The sequence below is a fragment of the Fonsecaea nubica genome (assembly GCF_001646965.1).
Source record: "Fonsecaea nubica strain CBS 269.64 chromosome Unknown Scaff120, whole genome shotgun sequence".
NCBI classification, from domain to species: Eukaryota; Fungi; Ascomycota; class Eurotiomycetes; order Chaetothyriales; family Herpotrichiellaceae; genus Fonsecaea; species Fonsecaea nubica.
The window spans coordinates 1-22,537 of record NW_019173793.1 but is presented as its reverse complement, the minus strand read 5'-3'; the positions used below and the strand labels follow the sequence as shown (position 1 = coordinate 22,537).

The 22,537-nt window shown below is 53.4% G+C and overlaps 8 protein-coding genes across 8 annotated transcripts; 3 read left to right on the top strand and 5 right to left on the bottom strand.

The window, feature by feature from the left end:
• Nucleotides 1-54: 54 nt before the first annotated feature.
• On the bottom strand, nucleotides 55-2,142 carry AYO20_10730 (hypothetical protein; the record flags this gene model as incomplete). Its single annotated transcript, XM_022648986.1, has 1 exon — nucleotides 55-2,142. The coding sequence occupies one exon, from the start codon at nucleotides 2,140-2,142 to the stop codon at nucleotides 55-57; it is 2,088 nt and encodes a 695-aa protein (XP_022495019.1).
• A 1,151-nt stretch (nucleotides 2,143-3,293) lies between these two features.
• Nucleotides 3,294-5,370, bottom strand: AYO20_10729 (hypothetical protein; the record flags this gene model as incomplete). The annotated part of the gene is made up of 8 exons (XM_022648985.1): nucleotides 3,294-3,411; nucleotides 3,486-3,876; nucleotides 3,926-4,232; nucleotides 4,294-4,421; nucleotides 4,473-4,730; nucleotides 4,784-4,868; nucleotides 4,924-5,000; nucleotides 5,070-5,370. The coding sequence occupies 8 exons, from the start codon at nucleotides 5,368-5,370 to the stop codon at nucleotides 3,294-3,296; spliced, it is 1,665 nt and encodes a 554-aa protein (XP_022495018.1).
• Nucleotides 5,371-6,732: 1,362 nt separating this feature from the next.
• Nucleotides 6,733-7,756, top strand: AYO20_10728 (hypothetical protein; the record flags this gene model as incomplete). The annotated part of the gene is made up of 3 exons (XM_022648984.1): nucleotides 6,733-6,998; nucleotides 7,200-7,366; nucleotides 7,533-7,756. 3 exons carry the CDS (start codon nucleotides 6,733-6,735, stop codon nucleotides 7,754-7,756), a joined length of 657 nt encoding a protein of 218 aa, XP_022495017.1.
• A 174-nt stretch (nucleotides 7,757-7,930) lies between these two features.
• On the bottom strand, nucleotides 7,931-9,124 carry AYO20_10727 (hypothetical protein; the record flags this gene model as incomplete). The annotated part of the gene is made up of 1 exon (XM_022648983.1): nucleotides 7,931-9,124. The coding sequence occupies one exon, from the start codon at nucleotides 9,122-9,124 to the stop codon at nucleotides 7,931-7,933; it is 1,194 nt and encodes a 397-aa protein (XP_022495016.1).
• A 931-nt stretch (nucleotides 9,125-10,055) lies between these two features.
• AYO20_10726 (hypothetical protein) lies at nucleotides 10,056-11,111 on the bottom strand (the record flags this gene model as incomplete). The annotated part of the gene is made up of 1 exon (XM_022648982.1): nucleotides 10,056-11,111. One exon carries the CDS (start codon nucleotides 11,109-11,111, stop codon nucleotides 10,056-10,058), a length of 1,056 nt encoding a protein of 351 aa, XP_022495015.1.
• A 1,037-nt stretch (nucleotides 11,112-12,148) lies between these two features.
• On the top strand, nucleotides 12,149-13,603 carry AYO20_10725 (hypothetical protein; the record flags this gene model as incomplete). Its single annotated transcript, XM_022648981.1, has 1 exon — nucleotides 12,149-13,603. One exon carries the CDS (start codon nucleotides 12,149-12,151, stop codon nucleotides 13,601-13,603), a length of 1,455 nt encoding a protein of 484 aa, XP_022495014.1.
• Nucleotides 13,604-13,993: 390 nt separating this feature from the next.
• On the bottom strand, nucleotides 13,994-15,559 carry AYO20_10724 (hypothetical protein; the record flags this gene model as incomplete). Its single annotated transcript, XM_022648980.1, has 2 exons — nucleotides 13,994-15,345; nucleotides 15,415-15,559. The coding sequence occupies 2 exons, from the start codon at nucleotides 15,557-15,559 to the stop codon at nucleotides 13,994-13,996; spliced, it is 1,497 nt and encodes a 498-aa protein (XP_022495013.1).
• Nucleotides 15,560-20,495: 4,936 nt separating this feature from the next.
• AYO20_10723 (hypothetical protein) lies at nucleotides 20,496-22,203 on the top strand (the record flags this gene model as incomplete). Its single annotated transcript, XM_022648979.1, has 4 exons — nucleotides 20,496-20,911; nucleotides 20,986-21,736; nucleotides 21,818-22,042; nucleotides 22,099-22,203. The coding sequence occupies 4 exons, from the start codon at nucleotides 20,496-20,498 to the stop codon at nucleotides 22,201-22,203; spliced, it is 1,497 nt and encodes a 498-aa protein (XP_022495012.1).
• Nucleotides 22,204-22,537: the final 334 nt, after the last annotated feature.

Genomic DNA, 22,537 nt, shown 5'->3' with positions numbered 1-22,537 from the left:
GAACTCCTGATTGTTGTATCTTCAAATTCTTTCCCAGCCCAATCTTCAAGTTCGTCATTCAATCTCGATCAAACTGACCTTGGCGCGTGGAGGCAGCCTAATGTTCCCGCCCATCATACCCTCTACGTACGCATACGAGACAAATTGAAACAGGCCGCTGGTCTGCTTCTCGAGAAGGTACGGTCGGTATGCGCCCCCGAGAATGGCCACATCATGTCCAGGTTTCGCAGCGCCGGGGGAGCAGCGACCGATATATCCTGATTTGGTGACAAACAAGTCCTCCTCCCCCTGAATGGAGGACATCACCCCGGCAATAATGCTCTCAAAGGACTTCCGACACGACTCCTCGGACGCGGTTAATTGCATCGCCGCCACCACCCAGATGTCGTACGCCTTAGGAGCCTTGATAATCCCATCTATCGCAGAGCCGTCACATGCTGCAGAAGCGGCAAACCACCAGGACAGAAAAAGTTGAAGCCCAGGATTTCTGCCCCTGTTGAACTGGAAGGAACTATGGCATAAGGCATCCCACAATGCCTCAATGTTGAGTCTTTGCTGATCTCCAGGTCGCTCTCCTAAAACAAGAAATTCAGACAGTGTTTTCAACACACAACTGGGCACTCGATTAAGCTTGGTGAGAATAGAGAAGACGTCTCCCAGCCTTGATACACTCTGTGGCTCACTCAGGTGTCTCCAGCTATTAGGTGTTTGACCTTCACCAAAATAGTCGGTTCGATAGACGTCAAAGAGGTCGAGTCCCAAGCGCTTAAATATCGAAAGTATATTTTCTGCTGCTCCTCCCAGCACTGTACCATCGAGGTTGACCTTGGTGACAAAGCAGACGGTATCGAGCAAGTATACATTGACTCTCAGTCGACGTCCAACTGTCGTACAATGGCCTGGAAGGTCTGTTACTGACTCTCTGGTCATATGCAGGAAAGCATAATGATCGTTTTCAACCGACCAGTCTGGAACCCAAGTGGGTAGTGATTTGTAACGTTTTCTTTGGGAAGAGCAGTTACAACCCCAGAGGTACAGATCTTGTCGTTGGGATATCATGCACTTTGCCGCGTCTAAGAAAACCTCCTCGACGTCCTTGTCGTAGTCTGGTATAATGCCATGATGGGTTGTGATCATGCCTAGTGCAACGTAGATGTGATCTCGGTGATCAGTTGCTTTGGCGAAGGCGAACCTGGCCACTGCGGTTGAAAGGTCTTTGCCCATCTCAGAAACACGAAAGCTCTCCCTTGCATCTCCAACCGCGCCAATGCCTGCGGCTACCCTATCCATTACATCACGTTGTCTTGATAGATAAAACAAGAGAAGCTCCCATCCGTCAAATGCACTACGGAATATCTCCCAGGAGAGTGAAAAACCGCCACAACATACCAGTGCAAGGCTGGCAAGTGCTACCTCCTGCACAATCCAGGCACGTGAGAAGAAAACGTTGAGAAACAGAGGTTCCACGGCTTCCCAGATAGAAGCGTTGTCGAATTCGAATGCTTGGGACCCCTTTTGTCCCCATCTCCCCAGCAACGAGTCCCGGCGGTTGATGATGTCTTTGGGAGTACAAATATCTGCAGAAGCCCAACTAGGTGTCTGGTTAATGTCAAAAACGGACGCATCGTCCAGTTGATATCTGTGATGGATGACCAAGTGTTTGTATTCTTCTGGGCTCGGTCGTCTATCAATTCGTCCAGCCCGTTGTTCCCACAACATGGCAAGGAGTTTCAATTTGTCAAATGCTTCCTCTGTGAGACTCTGAGATGGACCAAGCCAGAGGAGAACTTGTCGGGCCCGTCCATAGATCTGCTGCATCAAGGGGATCTGCCTGCTTTTTTCCGGTTTGTCTTTCTGATTTATGCAAAGAGCATCGGCCCAGAGAGTTCGAGTCTTGGCCACGTCCCGAAAGGCTTTCAATGCGGCATACAGATTAGCCTTGATTTCAACGAGCTGACCTTCACAGAAGATGGTCGCATTTCCAGGAAGTCCTTCCCAGACGTACGAGATACATTCATACGATGGACAGGATTCCAGTGAAACAGGCTGCAGTCGGCAACGGACAGGATCGTCGGCTGTACCTGGCTCGAGTTCGAGGAGTCTGATGTTGCATCCATTTTCCAGTTTTGCTTTTTCGTACATGGTCGGAGACAGGACTCCTGAGAGACGGTCAGGGATTTCGATCAGGTTGAAAGGAGGGGGAGAGAGTTGATGTCCGTATGCTCTCTCATAAAGACAAAAGGTCCTTTTGCCCGTTTTTGTTCTTGACACAGGAAATAGGCAACCACGCCATCAAGCGGAAGGAACATTGTCCCCGCGGCGGGTAAGAGCAACCGGCAGCTATGGCCGCTAGGACATTGGTCGAGCCGAGACTCTGGACGTGGTAAGGGGGGTTGGCCACTGATGTGGCTATCATTTATTGGACGGCATCGGCGAACGTGGCTGAGTTCGAAGTTAGCCTTGCAATCAGCCTGCAGACCACCCTGGCGATGTCGTGTCTCGATTTCAAGTTTCCCACGACCTGCAGAATTATGATCCCAGCACAATCAGGGGAAGACGCTGCTTGTTGACGGACATTAAGAAGCACCTGTGTGGAAATATTCTTGGAGGCAAGCTCCTCGTCCACGGGAGATGTACATGTTGCGGGTGTAAGGCTCTACCAGAACGACAAGGCTGAGGCTCCTTATTGGTACCAACCTGGGCGTTGTGGGGTTCATGGTGGATCTCCCTGTGATGTACGGGCTTTTGGGCAACCAAACATCACACCGCTATTTCCATTCCCAACGCACCGGCGATTCTCCATTATTCGTGAAGCTGGCCTACTCGAGGCAATGGCCTGACCGGGGTTCCATCTGCGTAACAAGCTCTCAACGTGGAGACGGTCGCTTCCCCACCGAAGCTGAACTTTGAAGATGAGACTGGCCCTGCAGGTGGGCCTGGATGTGTGCTTGCATCGTGAAGGCGTCTTCTTCGCCTTGGTGTATACCTGCATCCGGAACTAGCGGACACAGATCTACCATTGAGTAAGTGCCGCGCTATCAACGAACTAGGGGTGACCAAGTAGCAAAAGAAATGATGATCTGAGAGACGGAATTTCTCCCTATGACAAAGAGGTAAGATGCTGTATTACACTCTACCAAGCAGACCTCCTTCTCTATATACAGACGTCTCCAAAGACTATATCTACTGCTCACTGGGAAAACTCTTCATCCAGAAGCTATCTGTGGTGAATTGCTGATAGTCAATCCAGCATAGATCGACAACGAACCCTCCGTTAGAGATCGACTGACACACTAATCCTTGAACAGATCCCACAGCTTCCTCTTCCACGACCTAGAATCATACGAGGCTTTCGACGCCGGTGCAATCCATTCCCGACGGTCCGAGAAGTCAACCTCGTGCAGACGAACCCTATGAACGATCAGTCAAATCAATCATTCCTCGTATAGGTATCAGTAGAGGTATCAATGGGTAGAGCAACATACCAGTGTGTTTTGTAATACAGCTTGAAGCCGAAGAACAAGATGAAAAACGTCGGGATGGTGATGTAGCACGCAATAAACGACCGCCAGTTAAAGGGGTGCTTGAAGACCGTGTACCCCTGGATGAAGAGGAGGAAGATGTTGAACGCAAAGTTGAGCCGGTAGATCCAGATGCTCCCAAAGGCCCTGTAGGGGAACGTTTTCACGTCGATGCCTTGTTTCTTGGCCGCGGCCCGGATCTGCAGGTGCGTGAAGATGATGGCCGCCCAGGCGATGTAGGCCGCCGTGCCGCCCACGCTGGTCATGTACGAGAAGACTTGGCCGGCGGTGAGTTTCCTGTTCATCAGGCATAGAAAGCCCCAGAGGTTGGAGGTCAGGATGGCCACCCAGGGTACTGTCAGAGTGTCAGTGTCTATCTTTTCAATGGGGATGTCCTCTCTTACCTCCACGCGATGTCGTCTTTGCAAAGATCTTGGGTGCCCTTCCAGTCAAGGCAAGAGAATAGACCGTGCGTGACTGCACGTACACCACTCCATTGGCGGCGGAGACAAACGCCACGGTAATCAGAGCATTGACAAAGTGGCCGGAAGTCTTCCACCCTGCTTTGGTGAAGCCGATTGTAAAGGGTGACGATGCAACCACGGAATCTGCGTTCAAAAGGTCCGGAGAGTCGGAGGGACATATAAGTCCCTGGAAGAAGGGCATGCCAATGTAGACGACCAAGATGCGGTATACCACAGAGTTGATGGCCTGCGCAAACATTAGCCAACTTGAATACCCGGAAGTAATGTTTGTTTGTGTATATTCATACCCTTGGGACGTCTTTCTTGGGATTTCTAGACTCTCCACCAGCCAGAGAAATGATTTCGGTGCCAACGTAGTAAGCCGCCGCGAGGACGAAGACCTGTCCGAATCCGTCGATGCCATGGATAATTGGACCTTAAAAGTGTTAGTTCGGAATAACCGACAGAGGATGCTTGTAGACCTTACCCGTTGGCTTCGTCCAGTATCTGAATCCGATGTACCCACCGCCAAATCCACCGACATTGGCGACGATGGAGAGGAGGAAGAGGATGATGAGGGAGATGAACTTGAACATGCCGAAGTAATACTCCAGCTCGCCGTACACGTTGACGCCCAGGAGGGTGATGACGGAGAAAACTCCCCAGAAAATGAGGGCCCAGCCGTAGGAAGGGAAAGTCGTCTCGGGCACCCAGTAGCGGAGGATCAATATGGCAGAGTTCCAGTCTTGACAATGTTAATAGACGAACATGTCTTGATGTTGGGGACTAAAGACATACCTGCAGCGAGGAAGACACTCCACATGAGATAGTACAGCCACGACATGGCGAAACTCAGCGCTGGATCCACGAAACGACCGGCATGCTGGAAACGAGTTAATTCTCTAGATTTTGGGGGGAGAGCTGGAGCACAATGGTACCTCGACGAAGCCTCCATGGATGGGAAACAAGGTCGTCATCTCGCCAACACTTTGCATCAATATCCACACGGAGATTCCTGCGTCAGATCAGCATACTGTGCCACTGCTTCTCGGTTTGAAGTATTGGGGAGAGGGTCTTGACATACCAACAATGATGAACCCAAGTAGCGCACCCAGCGGACCAGACAAGTATATGGCGTAGCCCAAGCCGTAGAATGTGCCTGGTCCGATGATACTGCCGAGGGCAATGATCACGAAATGTCTACCCTTGAGACCTCGTCGGAGCCCATCGTCGAGGATATCGCCGGAAACATCTCGCCTGGTGTCAGGGCTGTCTGGTACATCGTCGGTGACTTCCAACGCGGTGACAGTCTTCTCTGGCCCTACGACATATGTAGCAGTGCCGTGGTCGATGCTCGAACTACTGGATTCCCTGCCGAAAGACATGTTGGAGTGTTCTGCAAGGCTGTGCCAGTAAGACTCCCTTTTTTTTCTTTCTCTTTCAGCCCTGGAGAATATCTTTATAGAACAGGCTGTGAGACGAACTGGGGCATTTTTCAGCAGAGTCAGTCTCGCCACTCACAGTAACCTAACTTAGTGAGTATTTCCCACGTTGCTACAGACCACCTTATTCGCACAGGCGTATCAAGAGAGTTCTTTCAACGGGCCAGAATCATGCTCGCGATTCACAGGGCATCTTGCACCATCAGACCTATTCCGGCGGCATCTACGGTGGATAGTCGGTTCCGAGTTATTGGGTGTGATATTCGGCCCTTGCAGAAACGAGACGTTGGGGGGAACGTCGCAGATCCGGCCATGTGTGCGAGTTGAGTTGGATGATGAAGCTGCTGCTAGTCCAAGTCGCGCAATTTTCGCCTCTCTGGTGCGATATATCATCTCACGCGGTTTACGGCCGTCCATGAGGCTAGGAGAGTGGGAGCTCCACATCGTTGAGGACCAACTCGAGACCAGATTGCATACCAGTTAGTATATCGTACATAGTACAAGCAGGAGACAGCAAAGACGTGGAACGCCTACCAGGTGTCTACACCCATAAGTGTAGACATGGTCCAGAGTGACCGACTACATGGGTGTCTTTTCTGTGGTCTCTTACCATCTCTTCCAATGTCACTCAAATCTTCCCCCCACGAGATGGACGGAATCCATTACGCATCCACGTGGAGGTGGAGGAAACTTCCAAGACCCGGGAAATGAGTTCAAGCAATGAACCCCCCATTGTTTGTTCCGCTTGAAGCTTTTGAGCCAAGCGATGGCATGATCTTGACTATATTAACACCATGTCTCCCCCTGGGCCAACCAAAGGACACGATAACGTAATATGAAACCAATTTTCACGCCTCGGTTGTAGATTTTGTGAGAAGGGATGAATGGTCTGAGCGGCGTCTGTTGCAATTCATCTCGTAAAGACATTCTTTTGTAGAGAATGGTACATACACTGACTGCGCGGAGATACTTCGTTGTACGAGGTTACCAGTATGAAAGTCTTAAGTGAACGTGGTTATGTGGATACCTGACGAGGCTCTATTATTTTCTTGTATTATGCCGTTGCGGACTTGTCCGATTTGTCGCGTGGATTGCTTGTTGGATGTCCTTGTACCGAGTACTCGGTACTGCATGTAGATCCCGTTGTCCTCCTTTTGGGATTTCTCATAGACTGGGTTTGATCCGTGAGAAGTTCAGGTCGGCGCGCTTTGTTGTTTGCTATACCTCTTACCTATCCGAACCTACGAGGTTTTTGCTCACTGAGTCACTCTCTCGCCATCCCTAATCCCTACTTACTCGGTACTCATGGCCACCACAACCACCGCCACCCACGAGCCAACCCCCGTCAGCGAGGAGGAAGACGTGCACAAATTTGCCCAGGTGATTGCCGCGGGCTTCGCCAACGACGCTCTGAATCGCTACCTCTTCTTGGGCCGCGACTCACGACCCGACCACCCCAAACTGGCGGATTTCAACAACCGCGTCCAGCATTGGTTGCCACTCATCAAAACTCGCTTCGAGAACGGAGGCATCCTTCTGCATACTTTTGATTGGGCAGGCGTGGCACTATGGTAAGTGGGAGAATCACCCAAATACGCTCTGCCTAGTGTACCTAGCTTGTTTTTCTTTGGAAGGAAGGGCGGAGGACCTAAGCGAAGAAAGATATTTGTTACATACTCTTTTCTTCTTTTTATCTCACGCTCTTTCTCTATCAAGGCTGGCTGGCCAGGTCGCTAACCTCACGGTCCACCGGACCGGCGCATGACTCGCAGGCTTCCTCCAGGGATCCAAAAGCCCGTGCCGAGCTCTTCAGCAGCCATCTCAGAAGGAGCCGCAGAGTACCGGCGCAAGTACGACGCGCTCAAGGCGAAACATCTCGGCGATCGACCCCACTGGTACCTCAACCTCATTGCCCGGTCGCCGGAGAGGCTAGAAAAAGGTACGACCATGCGAACTGTTTACTCAACAATGGTGTCTTGTCCCCCATTAGGCCACAGCAAGACTTGTTTTAAGTTTTCATGAACGTACTTGCTGACGTTTGTCTCTACTCGCCCCCCCTTCATCCCAAAAGGGTGGGCGTCTTTGTACATTCCTTTACTTTACAGGCGCTATTCGGAACCTAGTGGATCCCTTTCTCAAGAAAGCTCGCGAGCAAAACCTCCCTGTCTGGCTGGAGGCGACTAATCAGCACGCAAGAGACGTCTATACCCATTTGGGATTCAGGACTGTCGAGCTGGTCAGGATTGGCGAGGGGGTCGTCGACGCCGAGGGGTGGGCGCGGCCAGATGGTGAGGGTGTCTTGACGTACGGTATGGTTGCTGGGCTCTAGCTCGCAGGGTAGATTAGTGGTATGTGTGTCTGGGGAGTATTAGATCGATAGAAAAGTAACCGTGAACGAGAAGAACAAACAATCTGTTAAAAAATCATACTTCTTAAAGAGCAATGTTGAAGCTTCTGTCCCCAAGACATCCACATTCGATGTCCTCAAGGCGGACTGGCTACATCATCCATCTAGAGCCTGGACAACCTGAGCCCAATCCTCGTTCCCGTACGCACCCGGCACTCTATGCCCGTCAAAGAGACTCGCCATGACCACCCTGTCCTCCTGCTCACCCTCCCAAGGCTGTCGACCGTGCTGGGCGATGATGTTGTCGTAGACGAGAACATCACCTCGCTCCCACTTGTGCAGTACGCGGATCTCGTCGGTGATCTTGGCCAGATGGGCGACGTACTTCTCCGGGATGGGCGTGCCGTCGCCATATAGCTGCTCTGCCGCGCTCTTGCGGCCCTTGTCGGCGTTGTGCTGGATGTTCTTGTAATATGCCGCGAGACCCGTGAAGAGCGTTGGCAGATTTGTCTCTGGCTGGGTGCGGATGGCGGGCAGACGGTGCGTCAAGACGATGCTCCCGTCGTCGGTCCACTCCCACGTCGTGTGCTTGCCGCGGCCATACCGCGCGATCTGGGCCTCGATCTTGGCCCGCTTGGTCGCCTCGTCGTCGCCGTCCTGGATCTCCTTGCCAAAGGCCTGCTTCAACGTCGACCCGCCCTCGTACTGTGTGTCGACCTTGTACGTGACCCTGCTGAGGATGCCCTTCTCGGCGAGTTCCGCGACAAACTCGGGGATCTCCTGTTGCGCGCGATAGAACAGTTCCAGAGACGACGAGATGGGTGTTTCACCGCCCTTCTCCGGGACGCGGTGACCATAGAAGAAGATATATTCCGGGGCGTGCGGAACTTGTGGAGACTCGTTGTGGTTGTAGATCAACACGTCCTTGGGCGCTTCGTTGGCCGGGGCCACGTTGGGTGCAAGTACCGGTCTGTTGACCACGATGCCGATGATCTCGTGCGGCTGATAGCCGAATGCATGGGCGAATTTGCTAAAGTCCTGGGCATTATGGATAGGCAGGCCGCGGAAAAGGAGGGTGCCGTGGCGGGCGAGGGCCTCGGTCAGGATGCCGCCTTGGGCTTGGAGCGACTTTATCGTGTTGACAACGGTGTCCAGGTCAATGTCGGCGCCATCACGAACAGAGGGTTTCAATGCCAATGGGATGATGGTGTCCGCAGGATGAGGCTGTCCGAGGACACGCTGGTTGGTTGAGGGCAGATCAAAGGGTTCAAAGGTGATGGGCAAAGACGATAGCGGAGTGCCATCGAGTTTGGATGGATGTGCTCCGAAGGGCTGGATTGTGGTAGCCATGGCTCGTTAGTTGGAGAACAGAGTCGCGAATGAAGAGTCAATCAGGATGTGACTTGCTGCTTGTCGAGTATGCGAACTACTCTCAGCAATATAATACTCGATACAAGAGAAAGGGACACGCCTACGGTCTTCAAGTACTAAAGTGGCCTTCTCCGCCTTGGGCAAAGTACATAAATACTAAGTGCAGTGGGTGGAATGTGGCGTCATCCGTTCCAAGGATCACGAAAGCGACGGGGCACGTCCTTGTCCCAGGTCTACGGTAAACGCTATTATGTCGCTTGTATATCTCGATAATGGAGTCTCAGCCACCAGTGCCGCTCAACTGGTCTCCATACACCATGCCAACGCCGTGGGTTCGGTCGCGCATGGGTGCACCACGAGGACGCTGAAGATGACCCAGCAAACCTGGTATCCGATCTTTCCAAGTACTCCACTGGGTCTCATAGTGTGAGAATGAAGGTGGTTATTACGAGGGAAGTTTGAGAGAATACGAAAGCCTGTTTACGAAGACTGCATTGTGATGGCCCGAGTCCGTGTCTGAGTCGACAAACAGCACAGGTGATGGCCCCAGGCAGTAATAGCCATAAACTATTTGTCATATGAGTTTCTTGCCTTCTTGAAGTTACTGTCAGCTGCTTGTTTCCATACATACTCTTTCTGCCGAATAGCTTTCATCGACTCTCCCGACTATCCACTGGTCTAGTGATACCAGCATAATAGAGCACTCTTCCTCTACCACCTGTTGCTGGCCACCTGTGATCTTCTCATTGAAACCGGAACAACCATCCACACTTTGATCGGTTGATTCCTGGCGATACCAATGGACAGCCGAACGAGGCAATTTATGTTCGGGCCCTTCGGCGATTTACGGCAAGGTATTTGAAGAACGCAGAGGTGCTGCCGCTCAGCTAGTCACCTTCTAGGACTTCCTTCAGCCTCTGCCGTGCTTTCTCTCGGTGAATACTCTCATGTACTTGGCCGGCTCAGATCCTCCGTCGCTGAACATGCTTGCAAAGGAATCGATTCCTGCCTTGACGCCAAAGCTCAGACTTGTCTCTTCCCACAGTGTGACCAGTCTCTTCTGCGCCCTCATAGCTTCCGGCCCATTCGAGGTCACGAGTTCCACTGCCTTGTCGACTTCCCGCTGGAGCATCTCGGCATTGTCGTAACTGGCGTCAATCAACCCCCACTTCTCCATCTCCTTTGCATTGTAGATTTTTGCGAGGTACACCAGTTCCTTTGTCCGCTGCCAGCCAACAATGTTCGCCAGGAGCCTCGCCTCGATCACCGACGGGATTCCGTATTTCGTCTCCGGCATACTGAAGGACGACTCGTGCGTCGCGTATCGAAAGTCACACGCCGCCGCCAGCTCCAGCGCACCGCCAAAGCACAGTCCGTGGATCTGCGCAATGGTAACCACTGGCAAATCCCTGGCCGCCTGACACGCCCCATGGAGACGCGAGATAAAGTCTTTGGCGTCGTCGTAGTTGTTGATCCGAGCCATTTCAAAGATGTTGGCGCCGGAACTGAATGCGGCGACTTTGCTCTCTGATATGGCGCCCTTGAGGACTACGCAGCTCAAGTTGGGCTCACGAGCGAGTGATCGTAGTGTCGCCGTGAGCTTGCCGATCAGGGTGCTGTTGAGGCTGTTTAGCCGTGCGGCATTGGAGATTGTCACGGTGGCCACCGTCCGTCCATCCCCGCTCGGCGAGGGAGTCACAGAGCAGATGATGTCGCCGCTGCTGTTCTTGTCACTGCCTGAGACTGTCTCGCTTTGTTGACGGATAGTGGTTACATGGAGCATTCGCTGGGGCTGTTGGCGACCAGGTATCTTCGCTGCGGGTTGTGCAGAGAGTGGAAGATAACCTGGGCTTCGCTTGTGAGAACTGCTCTGCCCACACTGTTGGTTGGCTATTGGTCTTGTGAGGCGTAGTACGCTTCGAAGCTGGTTCGAGCATCGCCCGCTCAATGAATTGGCTGTGGCCATCGTAGCTGACTTCCCCCGCCTGATCGAATCTTGTCTTGTCTTGTCCTGCCACCAATATTGTCGTTGCTGTCGAAATCTTCCAAAGTGTTTCCTAGACTTGCCACTGTCTTTCAACCGTTTCCCTCGGAATATGTTGCTACTGTTTCAAGCGGTCTAGAATTGATCGGTTGGAGACGAACAAAAGGACATTGTTCTTCCCCCCCAGATCTTTGATTTCCCCAGATTCCTCCGCCCAACGCCGAAATCCGAGCCGCACAAGCGCCGTCAAATCGCCGAGGAGAAATCATATCGAATTACAGGAATGAGGATATAGAGATATTGGAATGGAATAACACAAAATATGTCGCCTCCGTCAGTCAGCAATATCTACATATCAGGGCGATCGTCGCCTCCTCAGAGGAGGCTCCTCCAGTCTCGCCGATACAAGATCCACCACCTACACCGTTGTCTTCAGAAAAGTCTGGTTATTATTTCTACATCGGATCACCCAGACACCAAGACACTAATAGCAAGTTTCTCAGTCTGACTTGGGATCTGGTTTGAGGGACCCTCGTACTCGTAAATGTCACCGGTCGACAGAGCCAAAGAAGAACAAGAAGACACAAAATTCGGTTTCTAGCGGCGATCATATCATCCTCTGGTCCCCTGTCGCCATATTTGTGGATCTCCATTGACGATCATTATTTTTTTTTGTCTGTTCGACCATTGGCCGGCTAGAACTCGCATCTATCTAGCCGATATGGGGGTCATTCCACTGCTTTGTCGAGATAACCCGAATGGATACTGTTTCTTGAAGGTTGGCTTCCTGTGGCGCAGCGTCAAGGACCTCCAAGACCCTTGCGTGATCGACCCAGGCAATGGCGAGCGTAGGTCGCCCCACGCATTCCTGTTGTTGTCGACAGGTATATTGAAGGTAAAGTCTACCTAGGTTCAGGCGGCATAAATGTGGCTTTTGTTCTCAAAATAGAGAAATACGAGATCAAGGTTCCCAGAACTGCTATTGATCTTGTCATAAGCCGCCACCCTGCTGTCAAAACATGGCTACACCGCCCGGTGACGAAAAGACGGGGCTCTCCTCCGATAAAGAGCTTCAGACCGCACATGCAGCTCCGCCGCCCAGTCCAGCAGATGGCGACGACGAGGTCTTACATCCAGGCGCTATGCGCACCCCGTTCTTCCGCAGGACGCTCTTCCAGATCCTGGTCGTCGGGCTCTGCGCGTTCTGTGCCCCCGGGATCTGGAGCGCCATGAACGGTCTCGGGGTCGGAGGATCGCAGAGTCCCGACCTCGTCAACACGGCCAACGCGCTCCTCTATGCCTTGATGACGGTGACCTGCTTCGCGGGGCCGTGGCTCACCAACGCCATCGGCTTCCGCTGGACCCTCGCCATCGGGGCCCTGGGCTATCCCCTGTACGCCGCGGGGTTGTACCTCAACAACCGCACGGGAGCCACCTGGATGGTGTACTTTGGCAGTGTGACCTGCGGCATTAGCGCGGGCTTCTTCTGGAGCGTCGAGGGCGCCATCGCCACAGGATACCCGGAGCAGCACAAGCGAGGCCGCTACATCGCGACGTGGTTCACCTTCCGCAACTTCGGCAACATCATCGGCGGCGCCATCTCGCTCGCCATCAACCACTCGACCAACCGACGCGGCAAGGTCGGGTACAAGACGTACCAGGCCTTCATCGCCATCCAGTGCCTGGGCTTCTTCTTCGGCCTGCTGCTCTCGAACCCAGAGAAAGTACGACGGGACGACGGCACCCGCATCCAAGCCGAGCGCGGCACCGCCTGGAAGACGGAGCTCGCCCAGATGTGGCGCCTGCTGCGCAGCAAGTCGATCCTCCTCCTGACGCCCCTGTTCTGGTACTTTGGCTGGATCCAGGCGTACCCGGGCACGTACCTGGCCGCGTACTTCACGGTGCGGTCGCGCGCGCTGGGGAGCTTCATGTCGGCGGTGGTGGGCACGCTGGCGACGTGGCTGTGCGGCACGCTCGTCGACGTCCCGTGGGTCAAGGACCGCAAGACGCGCGCCGTGGCCACGTACGTCTTCATCGCCCTGCTCAACAGCGCCACGTGGATCTGGGCCGTCATCATCCAGAACGAGTACCGCCACACGGGCCCGACGCTGGACTGGGGCAACCAACGCACCTTTGGCCGCGGCTTCGGCTTGTACATGTTCGAGCGCATCAGTCTCGGCATGGTCGAGAACTACATCTACTGGTGCATCGGCAACCTGTCCGACTCCCCCGGCGACCAGATCCGGTACAGCTCGCTCCTGCGCGGCATCGAGACCGCCGGGGTCGCCGTGGGCTTTGGCGTGCAGGCCGTCCCGACCGCCCTGATCGCCACGGCCAGCATCAATTTCGGGCTGTGGTTCTTCGCCCTCCCCTTCAGCTACTACGCCACGTTGCAGGTGGTGCGCAAGTTTCGGAAGCAGGAGCAGGAGCAGCGCCAGCGGGTCGTCGAAGTGGTGGGAGAGGGCGGGAAATAGTGCTTTACCGGTTGGTCAGCGAGGGTCCCTCAGAGCAGGCCGTGAGTGGGTGCAGCGCGCATGATAAACAAATCATGACTGGAGCATAGCCCGATCGTCATGATATAGGCACGTCTGACGTTCCTGAAACAGTAGCATAAGCCAAGAATCGACAAGAGACAGGAACAAGGCACGCCTCCAAGAAGCCCTACCATGGTCTCTGGGTCACACATACATAGCTTTGCAGGCTGGTTAGGCCATACACCAAGTAATTACTATCTGCTCATGTACCCGAAACTCAGCCCGAGATTGTGCTTCCTACTTAACACACTCAAATCCCAATGAATCCCACCGCCAAATATCACATGGACCACATCGACAGGCAAACCCCCCGTCAGTGACCCATTAATACTACGGTTTCACTTTAAACGCAAACGGAACAGCCAGGTCCGTGAGAAACGTCGTCCTCGGGGTCCCGTCGATGCCCGCCGCTGCCAAAGTCGCCTTCGCCGCGGTCTGGTTGGCTCCAAAGCACGCGTCTACAAACGTTCCAGCCTGGGTCTGCTTCTGCGCCACAAGATCCGCGTACTGGGCGAGCGGGCACGAGCTGCCGGGTCCAGAGTCGCAGCCCACGACAGGGTACACGACGTCGTTGAGGATGACGCGGAGAAACTGGCTCGCGGATTGGTTGTTCTTCTCGCTCGCGGCGGTGCAGGTCAGTCGCTCGAAGCCGACGGTGCCGCGCATCGTCACGTATCGTGACGAGATGTACCGCTGGTTCTTGGGGATATTGTCCGACGGCAGCGCCTCTTGGTCGTCAAACACGCCGATCTGGCTGACCAGTTGGTTGATCTGCGCGTCGTTGGTGAATGTCACGATCAGGGCGGGTGGGGTGAAGGTCGTCCCATCGGTGGACGTGTATGTCTTTTTCGGGCCATCCGTGAAGCGCGAGACTAACGCTGACAGGAAAGGTAACATGAACGTGCTGTTCTTGAAAGAGCCCGGCCCGTGGCCGTAGTAGAAGCGCAGGTCCTGGGAGTATTCGTACGCTTGCATTTCTTGCTCGTTGAAGACGTCGCACCACGGACTCCTCTGGCCGCTCATCTCGCTCTCGAAGCCGCAGAGGAGCGGGAACATGGCGACGTCCGTGGTGTTGAAGTTGACGGCGCCCTTGGGCTTCGTGAGGTTGTTGACTCGCTCCACGATTGGAGGAAGGTAGGTATTCGCCCACTTGGACGCCGACGACCCGCCCATGGTATCGTTGTACGCGGGGCACAGGTCCGACACTCCAAGCGAGTTCGCCAGTCCGCGTGGATCGGTGTTGTTCAACACGTACACGGTCCCGAGGGTCGTGGCGTTCGGGCCCAGGAAACCACGGGCAAAGAGCTTGGCCGAGTCGATCACTCGAGGAGAAGTGGGAAAGAATGCATTTGCCCAGAGAATGAACGGCTTGCTGTTGTCGGCGTACAGGTCGGGATATCTCCAGCGGTAGGCGGTGCCCATGTCGTACATCTCCTTGTAGCCGCCGATGGACAGAAGAGTCAGGACCTGACCCGGGTTCTTGAGCGTGGGATCCCACGACGAGATGAACGAGAGGGCTCCCTCGCCGGTGGCAGAGGCGTTTTTGATCTTGGACTGAAGGCCCAGCCACTGCTTGTACACTGCCGGGTCGGGGTAGCGGGAACCGTGGCGGCTGGTGATGGAAGCCATGTCGATGGTGCATCCTTCAGGAACTTCATAAGGAATTCCAGTTACATTCGGACCTATATTCAACACACCGAGTTAGAAGAAATTCCGAGTCGTTGGTCCATTGTAGTTGAATATAGGCTTACCAGGAAACCATGGCGAGTTTCCCCCGAGAAAAGGTGGGAAAGTAGCGGGTATCGTTCCTGGCTGACCACCAACATCGTCGACAGCCACCGTGCTGCCCGCAGACAAAAAGAGAAGCAAAGCTTGCCAGACCGTTGAGACCTTCATCTTGATGCAACGTTGAAGCTTGGTTATGGAAGATGGAAGAGATTCCATCAGACCTGTCCGTTCGATTTATACTTCATCGTTTTGTAGCAAGGCCAGAAAGAGACCTGAAAATGAGGAGACAAGTTGCGCGCCCGCCCGACCTTTGCGCAGCAGCCACATAACCAACTTTCGCGACAGGCCTGCAGTCCAATCAGTGAGGAAGTGTCTTGGATATAGCGTGCTGCCTCGACTGCGATGCTATATTAAGTGGTCAAAGCCTGGAAGCTGCGTAAGTCCTGGGATATCGTCCCGGGAGGTCCCCGGCAGTGACAGTGTCGTATTCAAGCGAATCGTGCCGAGACACATACCTTCGAGGCCGCACCAGCCCGAATTCTAGCAAAATGATATCGGTGCGAAGTCTTGAAGTCATGAACCATTTGACGAGGCTCGAGCGAGAGATATTGTATTTCCAAACCAAAGTCTTGGAAACAGACCATACTTGTGACTATCGTGCTGAACATCCGCCGATCGCCAGACTCTCATTCAGTCGCCATTGAGTCTGGGAGAATGAAAGCCATAGGCAACGGATTCGTTGTGGCTGAGAGCATCGTGAAACCCTCTGCCAAGCAGCCACGACGTCGATGTTGGATCCCGTATATAGACACCCCGGGTGACCTCCGGGTGATTTAACTGCGCGATTGGGCAGTGAGTGGAGACAGTCTGTGGGTCTCCATTCAGGATACGAACTCGGTAGAGGCATACGAATACGGGGTAGGATTGCTTCTTAGCCGTAACTGGTAGCCGCTGCCGCCAAGGACATGGTGGAACAGCACGGGAGACGGAGAACGAACCGCCGATAATACGAGGGGGCAATGGTAGCCTCAAAGCTGAATGAAGTAGAAGAAGCGGACCCTGACATTTGGAGTTGCTTGGGAAGGTTGCAAATGCTGACTGTGGCAGAGCAGCGAAGTATCCAAGTGTGTGGCCCCTACCTCCAGCTAGCTGGCCAATCTTTGGTCTCCAATGCTAGCAAAGCAAATTGAACAAGTGTCAGAGGTTCATTTCTCGTAATGAAACGGGCAGGGCCCGCACCCACTTAGCCTCCTCTAGCAGTGTCTAGACCTAGAAGTTATAATGGAAGTAGCATGTGCCAGTACCACCGGTCCCTCGCCCCCCATATTGGAATGAGGGATATTGGACTATGAGTATACGTAGCATGAAGAGCAGTATCATCATTGATACATCCTAGTTCTCTATCTCTAGAAGCCGCCACTCGAGTGGTCTCTTTTGTAACTCTTCAACAAGACGTTCTGAATCAATGCGGCTCGCAGGATCAAACTCTAGCATTCGGTGGAGGAGACGATGACGGGGTGGGAGACTGGTCCCGACATACGCCTTCCTGTAGTCTTCCTTCGCGGGTTAGGGCGTTGCTGGGTAGTTCTTCGGTGTCGTTTCGAGTCCTGGAGTGCCCGGCTGAGTGCTTGGGTGGTAGAGTGTCATTTGTTGATGAGCGAAGAATGCTTGTTGTGATTGAATCCAAGGGCCCAGTAAATGCTACCAAAATGGTAAAGGCCAATCCAGGTCCCAGGGTCACATCCCATACTCCGGACTGCATTGGTGCACTCGCGCCAGACTCCACCTCGAATCTATTGTAACCTTGATCTCGCTGTTTCCCATGGAGGATAGATGTCGACGAATTTTTAAGCCAAACTCCGGATGTATCTGGGTCACAATAGAGTTAGCAGTGGGCGAGGTTGATGTAGCAGGTATCCTCTGTTGATTCTGGATCCGACTGCAGCACGAAGAAGTTTTCTAGGCCTGCTCCAAATGTAAAGTGGTGCGTATCTGCTGTTTGTTGTAGTATCACTGCATTGAGTGACGCTGTTGGGTTTGATAATTGGGGTTTCGGCTTCTCGGTGTTATGCTCACACGAATCATCAGCATCCAAAGACTCGGGTGACGATAGGCGAGACGGTTCTTCTTCCCTACCGACCAACTTAACACATGCCTTATTGTATGGTAGCCTGGTCGAGTAAGATGTAGCGTCAGACTTGGGAATCAAGATTGCACGGATGGACATTTCGAGTCGAGGCAAGGCTTTCTCTCTGCTGAAACTCGAATAAGAAGATGGTGTTCAAGACGAAGTTTTACCTGAAGTTGGGTGGTGCGACAAGTCGTTGTTTAATACGTCCGCGCCTGCTCAATCCAAAGCCATGTACTATAAACAGGTCGGCAAGCGCCGGGACTAATGTCGGCCGCTGCTAGTGCCGGGAGTGTCGAACTCTATCATCCTGTAGTTGACTAAGTTGTGCTACCCCGCAGTCTTGACATTAGTAACCCAACACCTGGAGATCTGGACTTCCTGCGCCTTTTCTTGTAGGAAACTTACACATGATTTCTCCGTCACTTCGACATCCCCCCAAACCTGCGCCATCATGGAAAACAGGCTTCTCACGCCCCCTCAAGAGTCCTTCGGTGTGGGATCTCAGCCGGACGAAGACATCGACTATCACGAAAATGGCTCCGTTCCCGCGGCATCGACATCGACGCGTTCATGACCAAGCACAACCGACTGACCATACCGATCGAAGAAGATATTCAAGTCTTGATTCGCTTCAGGCAGCTCCTGACAGACCTAGGAGAAAGTTTATCACCGAACGAAGCAGCTCAGAGATTTGCAAAAGAGCTCCAAGAGGAGGCCGAAGCTGCAAAGAAGAGCGCATGGACCGCAACCTACAAATATTACATGACAGAGCTACCTATCAACATACATTGCACCTTCCTCTCATTTATACGCAGCAGGTCGTCCAACTCTAGCGACGGAATGGTCTATGAAGTCATTCCCTACCTCATTGATCACATAAATGCCTCCAAAACCCCGCTTGTGGCTCCGAGTGAGAATGGCCAAACAAGTCAAGAGTGTACGGACACCGCTGAGACACCCACTTCGGCGCCTAAGTCTGTTCATCCTTCGGAGCCGAAGAGGAGGCGGTCGTCATACCAGCCCACAAGATCAGGGCTGAATCATCGGTTAAAAAGAGTTCGCCATCACGCCGAAGGAAATCGGTCAATCATGGTTCGGAGCCAGTACGGAGGAGTTCTCGTCTCCAAAAATTAGGGGAGCTCATCGAATAAGCCGATTCGTTCCCATACTCTCAGACACAAAGTCAAGAGAAGCCAGCAATCACTTGGTTGAGCGTGGGATGATTGAAACCGAGAAAAGAAACCATAATGTCTACCTGCGGAACCATCGTCTCAAGCAACTCCGTTCTGCTATCGAGAACTCTTGACTCGAGCGTTATCTATATGTGTGTGGGTTTACCAAACACCTCTTGATCTTAGACGGCGTGAAGTCCAACAGAAACCCCGGCTGATCAGCTTGCCGTCATTTGGCGTTTTCTCAGCCGGCGAATATGAGATGATCAACATCAGCACCACCGAAAAATCGCCACTGCTGGAGGGGACACAGTCTGACGCCCCTACACATTGGTGCACGTATCTACTCTCTTCCATTGCTGATACAATCGAGATGAACCGTCGTTGCCGTTTGTTTGAATCTGGTGGATGGCCGAACAGAGGCAGACGAATGCTCGGGGGAAAAGGCCAGGAGAGAGTGGTACGTCAAGGGCGAGCTGCGGCCGGCAGACTCATTTGTTATTCATTGAAGACTCCAAGGGCATCCTAGTGCCTTGTAAGAAAGGGGGAAGGTGGTCTTCTCATGATCCTGTATTGACCAGGTCGTCAGTCGTGCCCGGTGACCATTCCCCCATTGGAATTGACAATCAAATACGATAAACCGTTTGTCCATGATACTCCTTTCACAACCCGGCAATGCAACAGGCAGCTGGGAGTATCTGATCAGGCCGAATGTTGAAGGAAGAGAAAAGGAGATTGCATCTGTCACGTTCGAACGTGTGAGGGCTGTCGTGGATTGTATCCGGAGAGCCAAACAGACGAGGCATTGACGAGGTCAGTCAGCGCAAGAATGTCAATAGATTCAGGAACGATGTGCCTAGAACAAGTAAGTGGCTTTGCGATGTACCTCTCTGGCATGACTCTCACAGGGTTCGCCGTTGTCCACATCACCACTTTCGTCCCGCACTTCACATGACCACTTTCTCCTGCATGGATTGACCTTCGTTGTTTCCTGTATGGGCATAGTATACGGGATCATATTCGATGCAGCACCAGGAGGTTGAAAAAGTCCATTCAGCTCCCCTCTGATACAACAGGTGGCAGTTGTCTCCTCTCCTGGCTGCTCTCTCGGCTGCTAGGAGGACAAGTTTTGTGCCGACCTCGCTGCTGCCGGCTTGGCTTGGACATGGAGGAGGAAAAACTTGTCGGTCCACGAACGCGGTCCCGGACCCTACGTTAATTCCGATATAATCTGTCCTCTCAGAGCAAGCAGACTCCGGCCGACCTTTGGGAGGGGCCGCTTGCATGGACATCCCCACGGGGCTTTCTCACGCTTCGCATGCCGAATTCCCCGGCCTGACTCTGGCATTTGCTCAACACGATTCATGCAAAAGCGACCAGGAAGAACCAATTCCCACTTTTTGGCTCTCCCACGAACCGTATCCTACAAAACACGGCCGTCATTGGTCACCTTGCCGCGTTTATCCTATTCCGGTACCGGCTTGGCGGACTTGTACGGGGCATTTCAAACCGAAGCGATCCACACTAGTGCCATTCCTCCGCAATAGCAAGGCTGATCCCCAGGGAATCGTTGGTAGATGATGCTGATAGAAGAAACTCTCTGCTCAGATGGCGGCCCTCATACATATTCCGGGCATTTGCTCCGTCTGCCTGCTATCCTTACCGACCTACCTAGGTATGAAACCCGAGTATCTCGGTCCCCATCCAATGTGATCTCCTAGGAACATGTATAAGGAGATCTTCCTTCCCCAGCATCCCCGGTTTTTGTCCAGCCAAGCACTTCCCTCTTCTGCGCGCAATCATGAACAGGTACAACTTAGTCTGCATCATCTACTGCTCCTTTGGAGCCTTCTTCTATGGCTACGACTCGGGCCTCACCACCTCCATCATCGGCTACCCCGAGTTCATCGAATATTTCAAGTTCAACCACACAACCCTGGGAGGCCTGGGCTCTGCTTACTATGCAGGCAACTTTGTGGGCTCCCTGAGCAACATGTACCTCCCCGACAGGTTCGGGCGTGTGCAGGTCATCCGCTATGCTTCAATTGCTTCGATCATTGGCGCGGGCATGCAGACCGGCGCGCAAAGCCTCGGGGTCTTGCTGGCCGGGAGAGCAATCGGAGGCATAGCTTGCGGTATCATCGTCAGCTTGTGTCCATTGTTCGCAACCGAACTGTCACCTCCACATGTTCGTGGACGGGTCGGAGGTCTCTATAGGTGAGGGCCAAAAGTTTCCCGTTCTTGAGAAGAGTTGGACAAAGTCGTTTGCTGACAAACTGGGCTCATCCTAGCTTCAACGTCAACTTTGCATTCGCCGTCACCGAGTGGATGGGTCTAGGCTTCTCCTATATCAGGGGTGACACGAAATGGCGCATCTTCCTAGGCCTGCAACTCCTCTGCGCATTGATCATGATCGTGGGGTCCTTCTGGATGCCGCAGTCGCCTCGTTGGCTCGTGATGAAAGGCCGCCATGACGAAGCATTGGCTGTCCTGGAAAAGCTACACGGGAGCCACGATCCCACAGGACAAGACGATGAGGTTCCCTTCTACCGTCGCGAGTTCTACCAGATTGAAGCCCAGATCAGGATCGAACGCGAGGCCCCTCAACTCGGGCTGGTGGCCATTCTCAAAAAGGCCTCGTACCGCCGCCGCGTCGGCCTCGTCATGTTCTACTTCTTCTTCCAGCAGCTCACGGCCATCATCCCCCTGCAGAACTACCAGGTCATCCTGTACCGCTCTCTCGGCGTCACGGGCAAGCTGGCCCTCATCCTGATCGGCGTCTGGGGCACCGTGGGCGTCATCTTCTCCACCATCGGCGCGTCCTTGTTCGACAAGCTGGGTCGCAGGGTATCCTTCTTCATCTCCATGACCGTCGTCCTCATCGCCTCCATAATGCTGGTGATTTTCTGGGCCCGTTACGAGAACGGAGGGAGCACGAACAAGACGCTGGGCGCGCTGGCACTGTGGTCCATGTTCCTCTTCCTCACTGGCTACGCGTGGATCCTGAACAGCTTTGGGTTTGCGTACACTCCGGAAATCATGGTAGGATATTATCTACACGATCCTTTTTCCTCTACGGGTCTTTGATCATCTTACTCACTACTTTTTTTTTCTTTTGCGCAGCCGACCGAGATCCGGGCTACTGGCGTGGCAATCGGGTACGCGACGGTCAACTCGGCCATGATCATGCTGGTCCAGGTGACGCCGATCGCCATCGCGGCCATCAGCTGGCGGTTCTTCCTGATCTTCATCTTCACCGATGCCATCTTCATCTTGGGCGTCTACCTCTGGTTCCCGGAGACCGCGAACGTCCCACTGGAAGAAGTGGCAGCCCTGTTTGGTGATGCGGTACGTGACAGCGGCGCACAGCTTCTCTATGTGAGCCCGCTAATCTATTTTGACAGGTTGCTGTTACGCTCGACGAAGCAAAAGAGCTTGATGCCAAAATCCAACTCGAAGAAGCGCGTGCTGGCACGGTGACCCATGTCGAGGAACGTCCTTCAAAGTAAGGTCGGAAATGGACACATGCTCCCGAGAGCTGTAGCTGCAGGTCGTCACGTCACGGGAAGGCGAGGATCTGTATCTGTAGTTCGGTTCATGCCCGGTGGTGGACAGGCGGCAAGGTTGACGTCGACAGGGGGCAGACGTGGTCGGGTGGCTAGGCAGTGAGGTGGAGTGGGATTGGGGTGTCGGAGACGCGGAGCAGTAAGGCAACACAGGGGAGTGAAGAGCAACAAGCGGTGCTGGTAGCTAGACTGTTGCTTGTGGTTTCTGGGACTACCTCCCGAGCAATCCCGCGCAAGAAACCAGAAACTCTGTCCCTTATAAACATAGTAAAAACCC